At 36.7% G+C, this 17,947-nt stretch overlaps 1 protein-coding gene and 1 pseudogene across 35 annotated transcripts in view; both read right to left on the minus strand.

Moving 5' to 3' along the window:
• Positions 1 to 17,947, minus strand: part of ADGRL2 (adhesion G protein-coupled receptor L2) — a 662,542-nt gene that overhangs the window by 82,154 nt on the left and 562,441 nt on the right. For all 35 annotated transcript variants that reach the window (XM_070467841.1, XM_070467840.1, XM_070467843.1 and 32 more), the window contains one exon: positions 2,900 to 3,113. In XM_070467841.1, coding sequence (XP_070323942.1) covers positions 2,900 to 3,113 — 214 coding nt within the window. The remainder of the gene's footprint in view (positions 1 to 2,899; positions 3,114 to 17,947) is intronic.
• Positions 10,002 to 10,548, minus strand: LOC110134576 (large ribosomal subunit protein eL22 pseudogene; annotated as a pseudogene).

Here is a 17,947-nt window from a genome sequence, read left to right on the forward strand (position 1 = left end):
CAACATTAACAAAAAACCTACTCACTATAATGTGTTATCAATAAAAATATGTTAATATGTATTCTGTATGAAATTAGAGATTTCACAGCAATTTGTACCCATATTCTTAGGGACTGGATTTTTTTTTTAAATAGTTTTTCCATTATTTCCTTCGTTGCTCTTTTCACATCTGGATGTTTGCATTGTGCCTACACTGATCAGACCCCCAAAATCTACTGTTCTACTTTGAAGGTAGATTAGCACATAAGCTACTGGACAAAAGATTGTTTTCAGTGGAGGAAAAGAGTCAGGAGGAGAGAGTATAGGCTTTGAACAGAAAGATAATGGGATTTCCTACTATTTTTTCTTAAAAAATCCAAAATCAATAATGTGTAACAAATTCTGTCAAACTTGTTTTCCGTCAGAGTTTTTATGTTCTAAATAACAGGAACTGCTGGATATTGCTGTCTTAGATCAGTCATAACTAAATCTTTAATATATTACATATAAGAAAACTCTAATTAAGATGCCATGAGTAATAAGCTTAACAAAACAAAAAAAGATGTCAAGAATTAGGTAATCTGTGTTATGGCAGAGAAAGTCCATAAACATTGGCAGCGGTTTTTCATATCCTATTTACTTGTAGGAAGGCAACTGCCCAGTTAAGAGATACCACTCATGTTTTATAGTTTATAACACTTTCCAGTACATCAATCTTAAAACACAAAATTAACCAGTTGTATATTACCCAAATATCTTTCTGTCTTCTTTCCTTCTTTCTTTCCATCTATCTTCCTTCCTTCCTTCTTTCCATTCTCTCTGTCTTTCTCTCTCTATCTATTTTCTGTCTTGGCTTTCCTGGTGGCCCAGTCAGTATAGAATCCACCTGCAACATACAAGACCCAGGTTCAATCCATGGGTCAGGAAGATAACCTGAAGAAGGAAATGGCTACCTACTCCTGTATTCTTGCCTGGGATAGAAAGGCCTAGCAGTCCAACGAATCACAAAGAGCCATATAAGACTTGATGACTAAACTATCACCATTTTCTATCTATCTATCTATCAATCAAGAAAGAGAGAGAATGAACACTACTGAGTTTTCTTAGCTTTCATAATGTGTTGTTATCTTGTTTGCTTTTTTAAAACTGAGCATTAATACCTGTCATAGATTGAGAGGAAATATTTGCAAAAGACATATGGAATAAAGGATTCTTATCCAAAATGTATTTATAAAAAAACTCTTAAAGGTAATTCTCTTCTGGTCCAGGGGTTGGCACTCCATGCTTCCATAGCAGAATGTATGGATTCGATCCCTGGTTGGGGAACTGTGATTCTGCAGGTTTTGCGGCACAGCCAAAAAAAAATTAAGAGTAAAAATAAAAAATCTCTTAAAGCTAAACAATAAGAAAGCAACACAATTAAAAGGGGGAAAGGACCAGAACAGACACCTCACTAAATAAACATAAATAAATGGCAAATAAGTATATTAAGAGATGTTAAACATGATATGTCATTGCATGCATGTGGCTAAGTGGCTTCAGTTGTGTCTGACTCTTTGCGATCCCATGGACTGCAGCCTGCAGGGCTCATCTGTCCATGGACTATCAAGCAAGAATACTAAGAGTGACTTCCCATTTCCTTCTCCAGATTATCTTCCTGGCCCAGACATAGAACCTATGTCTCCTGTGTCTCTTGCATTGGCAGGTGGATTCTTTACTGCTGAGCCAGGTGGGATGCACTCACAGCATGCAAAACACTAACAACAATAACTGTTGTTGAAGGTATGGAGCACCCTTCATTCGTTGTCAATGAGAATGAAAAATGGTACAGTGACTTTGAAAGACATTTTGACAGTTTCTTATAAAACTAAATACACTCCTACCATAAGATCCAACAAATCATGCTTCATGGTACTTGCCCAAATGAACTGAAAACTTATGTCCACACAAAAACCTGAACAGATGTTCACAGAAGCTTTATTCATAATTGCCAAAACTTGGAAGCAATCAACAAGTCCTTCAGTAGGTGAATGGATAAACTGCAGTACATCCAAACTATGGAATATTATTTAACACTTTAAAAAAATGAGCTATTAAGCCATGAAAAGACATAGAGGAAATGTAAATACATATTACTATGCAAAAGAAACCAATCTGAAAAGGTTACATACTGCATGATCCCAACTATATGACATTCTAGAGGAGGCAAACTATAAGAAAATAGTAAGATCAGTGGTTGCTAGGGGTCAGATGGAGGGAGGAATCAGTAGGTGGGGCACAGAGAATTTTTAAATCAAAATGTTCTGTATGATACTGCAGTGGTAGATAAGGGTCATTATAAATTTTTCAAAACCCACAGAATGTACAACAGCAAGACTGAACCCTAATGCAAACTGAGGATTTTGGGTGATAATGATGTGTCTATGTGAGCTCATCTATTACAACAAATTTAACACTGTGGTAAGGGATGTCAGGATGTTAATGGTTAGGGAAGTTGCACATGTGTGCAGAAGGAATATGATAATTCTGTGTACATTCTGCTAATTTTTGCTGAAAAATGAAGTCTACTCATTAAAAATATTAAGGAGCAATTACTGCCAAAGACCCAGACACTGAAACATTCTTGATATTATAAAATATTTCAAAATTTTGAAGTCTTAAAAAAGACTGTATTTTGATTACTCTTAATTATATGATATAGAAAAAATGTATAACAATTCAGTCTATGTCATTATCTATGTCACTGTATAAATATGTCAATCTATATAAAGTAGAAATCAACATTAGTAGGGAAAACCCTAACTTGGTTTAATGAATAGGATGAGATATGGACTGTATCCATCGAGTATGGAATTATGATAACGCTTTCACTAATTAGGATGTTGTAGCTAAAATTAGATATTAACACATGAACATTTACCTTTGAGTCATAATTTTGAAGGCATCTGGGAGGTAGCAGTCTGTATTCTCCATCTGAAATGGGTCAGCATCACAAATCTTGTCATCTGTCCGACCATAATTAGCACTCTCAATCATGATAACATCACTGCCTGGACATCGCAGATCTATAGAATAACCTTCACAGGATAATTCTCGACGAACTAGCCCAAACGGTAAAGCTGCTCTGCTGAAACCTTAAGAAAGAAAAATAAAATTAAAATGAACTCATGTATGAAGTATATTACTTTATTTTTTTAAACTTTATTACTTTAATAAATCACTTTCAAGTAATATTAGTCACATCTATATCCAAGAGGTACCAAAGTATGTTTTTCAAACCATCCATTTATACATTTATTAATTAATTGCCAGGATCTTTACTATGAATCAGCAATTCATTACTAGATTTTTAAAATATATCTTTACCTGGAGTATTCATCTTTATAAGAATTGTAAATTACTTTAATAAAGTATTTTCTGTATAGCCTAGACACAATCAGAAACTACGTGGCTCTTTTTAGTATATCCAAAGAAAAACAACACATTTGATCAATCGATTTAAAAAGAATGACAAGATTAACAAACACAGAATGCAACATTTAATAAAGGAATACTTACATTTATAAATGAAATCAAAGCCATTACACAGGACAAAGGTGTATATTATGTCGCTTAATGTAGACATATTAACTGTGTTATGTTGAATTATCTTAAAATACATTTGTCTTCAGTTCAGTTCAGTCGTTCACTCGTGTCCGACTCTGCACCAGGCCTCCCTGTCCATCACCAGCTCCCGGAGTTAACCAAAACTCATGTCCATTGACTAGGTGATGCCATCCAACCGTCTCATCCTCTGTCGTCCCCTTCTCCTCCTGCCTTCAATCTCTCCCAACATAAGGGTCTTCTCAAATGAGTCAGCTCTTCGCATCAGGTGCCCGAAATATTGGTGTTTCAGCTTCAACATCAGTCCTTCCAATAAACACCCAGGACTGATCTCCTTTAAGATGGACTAGTTGGATCTCCTTGTAGTCCAAGGGACTTTCAAGAGTCTTCTCCAACATCACAGTTCAAAAGCATCAATTCTTCGGCACTCAGCTTTCTTTATAGTCCAACTCTCACATCCATACATACTACTGGAAAAACCAAAAAGTCCGCCTTGACTAGACAGACATCTGTTGACAAAGTAATGTCTCTGCTTTTTAATGTGCTATCCAGGTTGGTCATAAATTTCCTTCCAAGGAGTAAGCGTCTTTTAATTTCATGGCTGCAATCGCCATCTGCAGTGATTTTGGAGCCCAGAAAAATAAGTCAGCCACTGTTTCCTCATATTTGCCATGAAGTGATGGGACTGGATGTGATGATCTTTGTTTTTTGAATGCTGAGTTTTAAGCCAATTTTTTCTGTCTCCTCTTTAACTTTCATCAAGAGGCTCTTTAGATCTTCTTTACTTTCTGCCATAAGGGTGGTGTCATCTGCATATATGAGGTTATTGATATTTCTCCCAGCAATCTTGACTCCAACTTGTGCTTCCTCCAGTCCAGCATTTCTCCAGAATGACGTATTCTGCATATAAGTTAAACAGGCAGGGTGACAATATACAGCCTTGACGTACTCCTTTTCCTATTTGGAACCAGTCTGTTGTTCCATGTCCAGTTCTAACTGTTGCATCCTGACCTGCATACAGGTTTCTCAAGAGGTCTGGTATTCCCATCTCTTTCAGAATTTTGAGTTTAGCAACTGTGCAGTAGTTTGAGCATTCTTTGGCATTGCCTTTCTTTGGGATTGGAATGAAAACTGACCTTTTCCAGTCCTGTGGCCACTGCTGACATACAAATTTGCTGACATACTGAGTGCAGTACTTTCACAGCATCATCTTTTAGGATTTGAAATAGCTCAACCGGAATTCCATCACCTCCACTAGCTTTGTTTATAGTGACACTTTCTAAGGCCCACTTGACTTCACTTTCTAAAGCCCACTTGACTTCACATTCCAGGATGTCTGCTCCAGGTGAGTGATCACGTCATCATACATTTGTCTTAGCATCTCCCCAAATAGCTAAGACACTGTGACAGCATCACCCTTATGGAACAATGTGTGTGTGCTGTGCTCTATTGCTCAGTCAGGGCTGACTCTTTGCAACACCATGGACTGTAGCCCGCCAGACTCCTCTGCTCATGGAACTTTCCAGGCAAGAATACTGAAGTGGGTTGCCATTTCCTACTCCAGAGGATCTTCCTGACTCAGGGATCGAACCTGCATCTCTTGTGACTCTGGCATTAGCAGGCAGAATTTTTATCACTAGCACCACCTGGGAATCCCCTTACGGCATAAAAATTTGTTTCAATTCGTAGAGCCTTGACTGAAAACTGACGTAAGTGAAAGGATTGAGACATAAGTAAACGACTGATCAGACGGGTATACCTAGGACCTAGCACTGCTCCAATCTAGTCCAAAAAGTTGAAAATTCCCAAAGAGACAAAACTTCTGAGATTCAGTTTTGTCATTTAAAAAATGACATGTAACACCTATGATGTTACTTTTCCTACCTGTGTGACTCAAAAACAAGATATGTGCAGAAAAGCACTTAATTGAAAGTGCTACATGAACTTATGTATGGTGTATCAGGCTGAATGTAGGTAATCACTGTTCATGAATGTGATAAAAAAAAACAATTTAGAATTGATTAAAAAATTAGAATTTTAGGTTTTAAAATTTTCAACCAGGGGTCCTCTAAAGTAATAATAGAACAGAGAACAGAGGTAAAAGCCAAGAAAGCCAAGAGCAGCCAAGAAGCACTATGTGTGGACACAGCACATCTATGTGTGCTGGTTGCTACTTACGGGATACCGACCACATCAAAAACTTCTCAGTTCACTTCAGCCACTCAGTCGTATCCAACTCTTTGCCACCCCATGAATCGCAGCACACCAGACCTCCCTGTCCATCACAAACTCCCAGAGTTGACTCAAACTCATGCCCATCGAGTCGGTGATGCCATCCAGCCATCTCATCCTCTGTCGTCCCCTTCTCCTCCTGCCCCCAATCCCTCCCAGCATCAGAGTCTTTTCCAATGAGTCAACTCTTCGAAACTTCTACATTGACCCAATTTCTTATTTCAGTTCTCTAACTTGTTGCCATCTATAGCTTTCCTGTTACAAAAGATGAGCATTAATTTTAGTATTTTTTCTTATCTCTATAAATTATTTTGCATCACATAAGCTTTCTCTCACATCCTTTTTTACTGGAAAAAAAAATTAAAAATGATATTAAGAAGTAAACTGTTCTAAGACATAAACTTCCAAACTGAAAGACTAGGTTCTGCCCAGGTCAATTCAAAGCAAAAATCTGTTCGCTTTATTGCACAATGCCTCTCACTAAATGAACAAAACTAAAAGTGTCCTGGATAAACATGCATCTTCTTTCTAAGATGCAAATAATCCTGCAAAAGGATTACTGGTTCACACTTTTGTATCATTTAGAAAATGAGCAATTCTAAAACGTGGCTGAGTTCTCAGTTCCACTGAGGAAACAAAATGTAACTGAAATAGAGAGACACGAAAAGGACACAGTTTAGAGCACAAAAGTCTTCAGAGGATTGAGGCAAACACCAACCTTGGTAGGTTTTTACTAAGAAGATTTATGGTCTTATGAGACTTCTAAAAGAGAAGTACACTATCAATGAACAAAGAATACAGAAAGGAAGAAGGGCAATATCAAGACAAACAGTAAAGAGGCCAACCTTTCAACCTTTTCCCAAGTTCATAAATAAATGCTTACATATGTTATTACTTTCTTTCATTTGCTGATACTGTGGTGCTTATATAAACAATGCATCTTAAACTAGTATTATATTTGTTTTAATTTATTTACTTAATACTATAATATTCATCACCTTAAATCGTGTTCTCTTTCCTAAAGTCTTGCACAAAAACAGATGAGAGAGCAAGACTTTAGGAAAGATAACACATGATTTAAGACAATGAACAACACAGTATTAAATATTATGAAGAAGCTGACAGAAGCTGACACTTATTTGTGTGACAAAAAAAGCGGTGTGAAAATTCAAACAAGTGATATCATATGCAATTTTGGAGCAGAGCATATTTTAAAAGCAGAGATGATTTGCAATTGTAATTCCTTGTAGATCATATTAGAGAATATTACAAATGAGAACATGTTATTGTAAGAACATGTTATTCTGGCTTAGAGTCAAAATTCATAAGTTGTAGTATTTGTCAAAAATATAGAACTCATTCTGAAGCACTGTGGTTTTTAAGTTCAGCTTTAATTTTTGTTGATGATAGTTTCCAGAATTATAGTCATGATTCTAAGTAAATTTTCTTCTGCTTTTGAAAGATATTTGAAAATTGCAGAAGTTGGCAGTTAGTTCAGATAAAAGATTTTTAAGCCTTAATATTAGTCATCCACAAAAGTAAAGTATGAAAAAGAAAGGAAAAAATAGAAAGATGTAAACAATTTACTAATGTAGATTTCCAATACAGAGTCTTCTGAAAAAAAGATAACGGTACTTATACTTTCACTGCATAGAACAGAATGAATTCTTCATAGTGAATGTTGATTTATTTAACACTACAACGTGCATTGTCTTAAATCGAAAGTGTTCTCTTTCCAAAAATCTGGCTCAAAATCAGGTGAACAATGATTTAAGACATCATAATATTAAATACTTATTATCTAGTTACTTGTTATTAAAAATAGTATTAACATAACATGTTATTAACATTTTAGTATTAAACACTTTTTATTCATAGTATTAAATACTTATTACCACATGGTGCTGTTATTACGTTCACTTTTAATGTATGTCTTTCCTGCTAGACTGTGATGATAGTTATAATTCCAGTGCCTAGATTGGTACATGATACATAATTCCAATAAATTCTGTCAAAAGAAATTGCTAAACTTAACAACTAGTATTTGTCTAAAACAATACAAATTACAATGTGTTTTCTATTTTCTACTGGGCTTCCCTGGTGGCTCAGAGGTTAAAGTGTCTGCCTACAATGCGGGAGACATAGGTTCGATCTCTGGATCGGGAAGATCCCCTGGAGAAGGAAATGCAACCCATTCCAGTATTCTTGCCTGGAGAATCCCATGGACAGAGGAGCCTGGTAGGCTACAGTCCACACACAAAGAGGCGGACACGACTGAGTGACTTACTTTCACTTTCACTATTTTCTAAATTACAGTGTGTAATCTATTTTCTTTGGCAGTGAAAACAGAGTGTGCATTGAGAAAAAATAAAGTATAATCAATAAAATTATGTGTATCCTCAAAACAAGAAAAATATTTAAATCCTGTCAATTTATTATTTTCTAGGTACTACTGGGGTTCATTAGTGTTTCTCAAAAGAAAGATATATGAACATTATCTAACTTTATTTAAGTCCTATGGATAAACATTTATATTCATAAAACAAATCTGAAGAAATATATTTAGTGGCTAACATTTATATAGCAATTACAATGTTTAGATGCTGCCCTAAATGCTTTTTATGGATCACCCTTTTTTATGCTCACCAACATCATCAACAACTACAACATAGTTCATTGTTGTTCATTGTAGTAAAAGAAATGGAGGAGTTACTGTAATAATTTACAGAGTATGAAACTAAGGCATCAAATAGGTCATTCAAGGTTTCAAGGATTTACTGTGAGTTAGATCTTAACACAGGTGAGGTTCTCAGATTCCAGAGCCCATGCTCTTAGTAACAGCCATGAACAGAAAGGGATTCTGGGACTTTTCAAGACCTCCATGTCAATCATATAAACAAGATTTATTTTATAATTTTTCATACTATCTGAAATTCATCAAAAATGTTAGTGAATTGACAGGAAATAATTATTTTAAAGGTTCACACAACATATAGATAATGATGAAAACTGTATTTATGGAAATGCAGTGACGTGTGCCATAAACTTATCAAGAGAGCAAAATCTACACTGTTCAGGTATAGACATATATAAAGAGTTCAGTTCAGTCACTCAGGTGCGTCTGACTCTGCGATACCACTGACTACAGCACGCCAGGCTTCCCCCTGTCCATCACCAACACCAGAAGCCTGCTCAAACTCATGCCCATCGAATCAGTGATGGCATCCAACCTTCTCATCCTCCATCGCCCCTTCTCCTCCCGTCTTCAGTCTTTCCCAGCATCAGAGTCTTTTTAAATGAGTCAGTTCTTTGCATCAGGTGGCCAAAGTATTAAGAGTTTCAGCTTCAACGTCAGTCTTTCCAGTGAATATTCAGTACTGATTTCCTTTAGGATGGACTGGTTGGATCTCCTTGCAGTCCAAGGGACTCTCAAGAGTCTTCTCCAACATCACAGTTCAAAAGCATCAATTCTTTGGCACTCAGCTTTCTTTATGGTCCAACTCTCATATTCATACATGACTACTGGAACCAGTGTCTGGGTCAGCCTTGTGAACCTGGCTGAATCATTTTATTTTTTTGGGTTTTAATTTATTTTTCTGAAGAATGAAAGTCACTTCAAAGTCCTATCAAATTTCACCAATCTATGATTCAAAACAAGCAAACACCTTTTAATCAAGTATACATGCTAATGAATAAATTTGTTGCTCATAAACATATATGAGAATGTTAGCATGGATGGATGATGGCAAATAATGTAGACTGTATGTACTGCCACGAAAATTCTCAAAAGCACTTGAGATGAATCAGCCAAGATAGCTCAAATGGTAAAGAATCTGCCTGCAATGTGGGAAGACACAGGTTCAATCTGTGGGTCAGGAAGATCCCCTGGAGAAGGAAATGTAACCCACTCCAGTATTCTTGTCTGGAGAATTCCATGGACACAGGAGCCTGGCTGGCCCCAGTCATAGAGTCACAAAGAGTCAGATATGAACGTGCAACTAACACATACACACACACAAACCACAAGCAGACATCTTTCTGGATTAACTATTCCAATCAAAGATTTATTGGAAGAGAAAAAATAAACATGGCCAATTATGAAATCAAAAGAAAAACGTACATAAACTTTTGGGGGGGCTCCTAAATTTTATTCAGGAACTCATAAAAATATTCCAGATAATTGAGTTTTACTTCTCATCTTCCTACTCTTCTTCATCTTAATTAATCTAAAAGTAATGCAATTCATAACTTCGTTGTTAGCAACTATGCATAACCAAATACCTCAAATATTTTGGTGAGATATTTCAGATACATTTTGTAAAAAGGCACCTTGGAAGTTACAGTGAACTTGCTTTTCTTTTTTCTACTGTTATAATACCTCTACCAAGATTCCCAGCTTTTCCATTCATTTTGACTCTCTCCTGAAGAAATTGCTCAACACTGGCAGCATCCATGCTTCCATCTTCTATAAGATGCGTACAGTCAAGAATAAACTTCAAGACCTGCTTCATGCTTCGCCACATGCTTCTTCACAGGCGCCATGGTGGCAGAGGATGGCAGAAAGCATATATTTTTTAAGAAAAATGTAAATTGTTACTCTTTCTTTAGCCTTTTCTCCCTATTTTCCTATAAACTTCAAGGGGTATGGCTTAAAACTTAAAACTCTTTCTACCAGCAAAGAACTTCAAAGAAGTTTGGAAAGTCTTAAATAAAACTATTGCAATTAATATTAATTTTTAAAATTCAGTATTTTCATTAAGTAAAGCTTGTGAAAAGGCAGAACAAAACTTACTCCTAAAAACATGTATCTACATTGCTATTTATATCACATTAATATGGGGCGCTTCCCTCATAGCTCAGTTGGTAAAGAATCTGCCTGCAATGCAGGAGACCCTGGTTCCATTCCTGGGTCAGGTAGATCTCTTGGAGAAGGAATAGGCTACCCACTTCAGTATTCTTGGAGTATTCCAGTATTTTTGTGGCTCAGCTTGTAAAGAATCTGCCTGCAATGTGGGAGACCTGGGTTCAATTTCTGGGTTGGAAAGATCCTCTGGAGAAGGGAAAGGCTACCCACTCTAGTATTCTGGCCTGGAGAATTCCATGGACTGTATAGTCCATGGGGTTGCAAAGAACTGCACACGACTGAGTTACTTTCATGCTCTAAAGGCTTAGCGAGTCAAAAGAAGAAATCACCAGAGTTGTAACCACCTTATCTTAATTGCACATTCTTCCTCTTGAGTTCAGAATTGTTTTGGAGCCTCCCTGCTGCCTCAGATGGTAAAGAATCTGCCTGCAATGCAGAAGACCTGAGTTTGATCCCTGAGTTGGTAAGGTCCCCTTGGAGATGGGAATGGCTATCTACTCCAATATTCTTGCAGAATTCCATAGACAGAGGAGCCTGGCAGGCCACTGTCCATGGGGTCGCAAAGAGCTAGACATGACTGAGCCACTAATACTTTCTTTTACTTTTCGATATTGCGCATTTTTCAGAACAATTTTTAAAATAACTGTCTAGGAGTATATGACTGACTCTCAAATATGAATTTGCATCAGAGTCATCTGGAAAGTATTTTTTTTAAAGACAGATCTTCGAGCCCTAATCCAGTCCTACTGAATCAGAATCTCTGGATTCAGATGAAGATAGGATATCTGTATTTGGCGAAAATGTATTTATTTGCAACACACTGATATAATAACTAAGATGTGCTAAGAATTTCTCCAAGGCTTTTTAAAAATAGGTTTTCTTTATTACATATTTGTCAGGTCATCATCATATTTCCTCCTAATTCTCTAATATAGTTTTCCTTTGATCTGTGAAAATATTCATAATAGCCACTATGAAATGTTTATCTTCTAAATCTAATGTGTGGGCCCACATCAGAGGTAGTAGTTTCTATTGAATGCTTTTTATCCACTTTTTCTACTGTCTTGTAAATTTTGTTGGGTTTTTTGAAAACTAAACATTTTAAATAATATACTGTTAGCAACTCAATTTCTTTCCCCTGAGAACTGATGTTGTTAATGTTATTTTCCTTTTAACGTTCTGACTGAATTTAATCTGCTGTCTTCTCCTGTCTTCCGGGTGACTCAGCAGTAAAGAATCCACCTGTCAACGCAGGAAACACGGATTCGATCCCCTTCAATCCCTGGGCTGGAAGATATCCTGGAGGAGGGCATGGTAACCCACTCTACTTTTCTTGCCTGGAGAATCCCATGGTGGGCTACAGTCCATAAAATAGCAAAGAACTGGACAAGACTGAGGTGACTGAGCACACACACACACGCACACTTCTCCTGTAGCTAGAAGGTGCTATGTCTATGCTCATTGTTGTTATTGTTGTCATTGTTATTTTAACTCTTATTTTTATTTTCTAGCCTGAGTTCCTACGGATTACACCTGTCCCTGCATAGCTTAGTGATCGGCCAATGATTGAGCAAAGACTTCCACACAAAATCGATGAACCTGTAATAAGGTCGCCACCCTCTGCTGATTGATCTCTGTGCTAGGGAAAGTGTTCAAAGCTCAAGCAGTTTTCAAGTCAGCCTTGGTTCTTTCCTTTCTGCAGTATCCCTTCACATCTCCTCTGCTATGTGTATAGCTTTCCAGTCAGTCAAGAATGCACAGAAAATGTTTGGCTCCTTCATTTCCAAGGTTTCCTTGGTATGCTTCAGACTGACCCTCGGTTTCCCCAATGGGGACCCCAGCCTAAGGTTAGCAGAGCTGGGGGTCCCCCATCTGTCTTCCATGGTGTTTACTACTTCTACTCCTAGGCATTGGTCTCCACCCTCTACTGTAAACCAAGCCAACTCTTCCTGGCAGTTCAGTCAGAGATTTTCAAGACCCCTGCCTTGCTCTGATGAAACTAACCACAATGAAGTAGCCAAACAATGTGGAGGGGGAAGGGGTCTAAGGACAGCCCAAGTCTAGAAGGCTTTAAACTTCAACTGTGTGAAATGCAAGTTTCATCAGCTTTTCATAAAGAAATCCTTCCTGATTTATTTGGCTCTGGTTAATTTCTAAAGCCCTAAAATGTGTTGCTGACAATTCTGTTCAGTTTTATAACTGTTTGCAGGAAGAGGAACTGCTACTCTCTTCATCCCATTATCACTAGAAGTGCCTTTAAGGACTTAACAAATATTTACTGACTACAAATCCTCAAGACAACCAAACGAGATTGGTATTATTATTATTACTGTTTTACAAAGGAGGAAATTATGGCACCGAAAAATCATGTTTTCCAAAATCATACATCAGTAAGAATGAAATCAAGGTTTGAAACCCCAGTACTTCAGCTCCCAAATTCATGTTCTTCAATGTAATTTTAATGAGCATCCAAATGATAATGGCAATTAGCAGCAGGTTTGGGAACTACCATTGGAAAGAACATAGTTAGGATATGCTGGGTGCCTCTAGTCCTAGTGCAAGAAGGGCAAGAAAGGAAATAGTTCTCTGATGATCAAGCAGTCAACAAATTTGCTTAATTAACATCAACAGCATAAAGAAATGTCCAAATTAAAGCTATTTAATCACACTATGACATTTATTCTAAGTTGTATTTCAATCTATTTCTATCTCAACAAAGAAAAATGTAAGCATCCCAACAAACAAAATATAATCCAATCCATCTTACAATTCTGACAGTTGAAGAAAAAACTTATAAGGGAGGCCCTGTGAACAAAAAATCAATATTGCTGCTCTGTGCTGTGCAAATGTGAACCGTGGCAAATAGTGGTACTTGGAGTAAAATAAACTGTTTTGCTCCATTTTTTCTACTATAAACAAATGATTTTGGAAAGACAGTCCCCCCCTACCCCCAAGCTATAAAATGTCAAGCAATAACTCTCTGTGCTTTAGGCCAGTGATTGGAATAAATATCTCCTGGCAACAGGTGCAGTGACTTAGGACTGAAATCATTCACATTCAGGGGATAACTCCTAATAAACAGATATACTGCTATGAGATGGGAATTTGTAAGACCAGAATTGGAATTCTAACATTGGATTTCACATCATTTATGAGCATTTTGCAAGAAAAATATGCTACTCTGGCAATAAATAGTATGCTGTGATAAGCTTGGACTTCAAGCTCTTGATTAGGAACATTTTGCTTTTCTAACATTGTCTCCATCAGTCTGGTCTTTGGACATTTCTGTAAAATCATACATTTCTTCAAAAGACTTCTTATTAAGCTATAAAACAAAAACTTCAACTTTTCTGGTTTTACTTTGAACTAAACCCTGTCGTGGATGCTCCTGCTCATGGCAACTAGGGTCCCCATTCAATTCAGTTCAGTAGCTCAGTCGTGTCCGACTCTTTGCGACCCCATGGACTGTAGCACACCAGGCCTCCTTGTCCATCACCAACTCACAGAGTTTACCCAAACTCATGTCCATTGAGTTGGTGATGCCATCCAACTATCTTATCCTCTGTCGTCCCCTTCTCCGCCCACCTTCAATCATTCCCTGTAAACACCACTTATTTGATTATCAGGTCCTCTATGGGACTGAGGCTGTGACTTCAAGCCCTACAGACATTAACGCGGACCACAGTCTATTACCAGTATTGCCATATGAAATCCTTGATTTATACCTGTTTATATATGTTAATGAGTTTCATTCCTAAAATGGAAACAAGAAAAATAATTGATGAAGCGGGTGCATGATTTCTACCAGGCTGAACTCTAGTTTAGAAGCCTCCAGAAAACTTGTTTCTATTTCATTTTAATTTGATGAAAAGAGAAAGTTGAAAGTAAACCTAAAAAGTAAATTATTTCACTTTCTTCAACTTTTTCATTTATCACTGCATAGTAATGAGATTATTATAAATAAATTTTAAAAATCAAGGATTTGTAATAAAACTTGCCATTGTATGAAAATCTTTCAAATTGCCAACATCCGTTGGATCATAGAAAAAGCAAAAGAGTTCCAGAAAAACTTCTACTTCTGCTTTATTGACTACTCCAGAGCCTTTGTGTGGATCACAACAAACTACGGAAAATTCTTAAAGAGATGGGAATACCAGACCACCTAACCTGCCTCTTGAGAAATCTGTATTCAGGTCAGAAGTAACAGTTAGAACTGGACATGGAACAACAGACTTGTTTCCTCCCAATCAGCAAAGGAGTATGTCAAGGCTGTATATTGTCACCGTGTTTATTTACTTATATGCAGAGTACATCATGCCAAATGCCAGGCTGGATGAAGCACAAGCTGGAATAAAGATTGCTGGGAGGAATATTAATAACCTCAGATATGCAGATGACACCACCCTTATGGCAGAAATTGAAGAACTAAAGAGCCTTTTGATGAAAGTGAAAGAGGAGAATGAAAAAGTTGCCTTAAAACTCAACATTCAGAAAACTAAGATCATGGCATCAGGTCCCATTACTTCATGGCAAATAGATGGGGAAACAATGGAAAGAGTGACCGAGTTTATCTTTTGGGGCTCCAAAAGCACTGCAGGTGGTGACAGCAGCCATGAAATTAAAAGACACTTGCTCCTGGGAAGAAAAGATCTGACCAACCTAGACAGCATATTAAAAAGCAGAGACATTCCATTACCAACAAAGGTTCGTCTAGTCAAAGCTATGGTTTTTCCAGTAGTCATGTATGCATGTGAGAGCTGGACTATAAAGAAAGCTGAGCACCAAAGAATTGATGCTTTTGAACTGTGGTGTTGGAGAAGACTCTCGAGATTCCCTTGGATAGCTAGGAGATCCAACCAGTCAATCCTAAAGGAATCAGTCCTGGATATTCATTGGAAAGACTGATGCTGAAGCTCCAATAATTTGGTCCCCTTATGCAAAGAACTGACTCACTAGAAAAGACCCTGATGCTGGGAAAGTTGAAGGCAGGAGGAGAATGGAACAACAGAGGATGAGAAGGTTAGATGGCATCACCGACTCAATGGACATGAGTTTGAGCAGGCTTTGGGAGTTGGTGATGGATAGGGAACCCTGGCATGCTGCAGTCCATGGGGTCACAAAGAGTCAGACATGACTGACTAAACTGAACTGAACTGAATCTTTGTATACTAAAGGCAGTATGTTAAAAACTCATTCCCTGTAAGTTTGCATAAAGTCACTCTATTGTTTTGCTCTGTTAGTTCAATTTAAGAAGTAACTTTTATCAATCAAAACCTAAAATAACTAACTTTTGTGTTCATTAACATATAATTCTTTAACCTGTTACTACTATGTGAGGAGTCTAAACCATGACGTATGTAGAAATAAAACAATAACAAAAACTACTTTCACCTCACCTCTGAACTTGTGTTCATGCCAAGAATAGAGAAGATAAAGTAATGCAATATCATTTTCCAGCATCCTGGCCTTGTAAATGTTGCAATTTGTGTGTTAATAAACTTAGTTAGCATGAAACAATAATTCTTACGAATATTTAAATTTCTTGCAAATCAAAGTGTTCGAAATATTTAAGGTTATGTAACCACAAAACTGGGCTTCGAGGGTGGCTGAGACAGTAAAGAATTTCCCTGCAATGCAGGAGACCTGAGTTCAATTTCTGGGTGGGGAAGATTCCCTCCACTCCAGTATTCTTTGATGGGAAATCCCATGGATAGATGAGCCTGGTGAGCTACAGTTCAATGGGTCGCAAAGAGTCAAGACATGACTGAGCAACTTTCACTCACTCAACCACAAAATAGTCAACTCACTATATATGAGTTATATGACTTACTTCCTGTGTTGTTCTGGTTTACAATTGTTTTTATTTTGGATATATTTTAAATTATGAGGTACTTTGAACAAGGATTTTTTAAAGATGAATGTTTATAGTTTCAAGTAAGATCAATTTATGCACAAAACACTAAGATTTACATAGGAATACACAAACATTTCTAATAAATATATGATAAAAAATAGTGCATAATTAACTCCAATTACATGAACAACAAAAAAAACTTTATCTGTGTGATGTGCTAAAATAACAAAATTCTGGACACTCTGGACACACAAAAGGTAAAAATATACTGTCAGATGCTATCAGCTTCTTTGTTCAAATATGCCTACTCCAGAAAAGGCTTTCAATATTTTAAGGAGAAAGTATGCATTATAAGTCTTTCAAAACATTTGAACATTCAATTCCTTATTAGAAAGAAATTGATCTCTCCCACTTAAAAACTTGTAAATTATCCAACATTGATTATTAATTCACAAGTGCCACTAATACATAGCAATTTAAAAGTTATAAAATACTATCAGTTTAATATTGAACTTTAAAAGAAAAATCCCTTATGTCTAATAAGAATAAAATATGCTACAGATAGATGCTTTTAATAGTCTCAGCATACACTGATAGCTACAACTTCTGGAAAGTTCATAAAGATACAATACTTTCATTCTGATCTACTTTGAAATACTAGTGAATATTGTATTAAGCCTCAATATTATCCTTACCACCTAGGGCCTAAGCCCTCTGCACAGGATGTTATAGTCATTTTTCTCTTAAGAAGCAATTATTCTCCAAAATCCAGTTCAAGGCTTCCCAAACAATAGGCAAAGAAGAACCTGAGCCCAGGTTTGGGTCGTCTGTTTTCCTTCTTCCAATAAACATTTATGAACACCTAGTCTGTGCCTAAGCACTCTTACAAACACTTGGGATACAACACTGAAAAAAATGACAATGATCCCTGTGTCTGGACAGCTTCCATAGAGAGTGAGTTCTCCTTGAGGAGTTATCTTATATATTTGGTTCGCCATTACAATGCCAAGCCTAAAAAAGAGTCAGTTTACAGTGGTCTCTTTATAGTGGATGTAAAATAAAGACATGTTAAACAAATAAATAGGTATAGGAATGAAACGAGGGAATGAAAAATTATGAGCTCCGCTATCAGAGCAGTCAACATGTTCTTTACTTTTATTCCTCTCCTACTGAACTCTGAGCTGATGAATAGAAAAAAGTGAAGCCTATTTATTTTTTTATCCTTACTTTCTGACACATTGCATGGCTCACAATATTCAACTTTTGCTTAATTTTATTTTATGCATTATTTTATTCATAATTTAAAGAAATTAAACATACTTTAACTTCTTGTACAGTTTAATATGTTAAATATAACCAAGAATATAAAATGAAGATGTTTTTATAGAGGGGGAGAAAACACACAAACCACAATT

The sequence above is a fragment of the Odocoileus virginianus genome, chromosome 5, assembly GCF_023699985.2.
Source record: "Odocoileus virginianus isolate 20LAN1187 ecotype Illinois chromosome 5, Ovbor_1.2, whole genome shotgun sequence".
NCBI classification, from domain to species: Eukaryota; Metazoa; Chordata; class Mammalia; order Artiodactyla; family Cervidae; genus Odocoileus; species Odocoileus virginianus.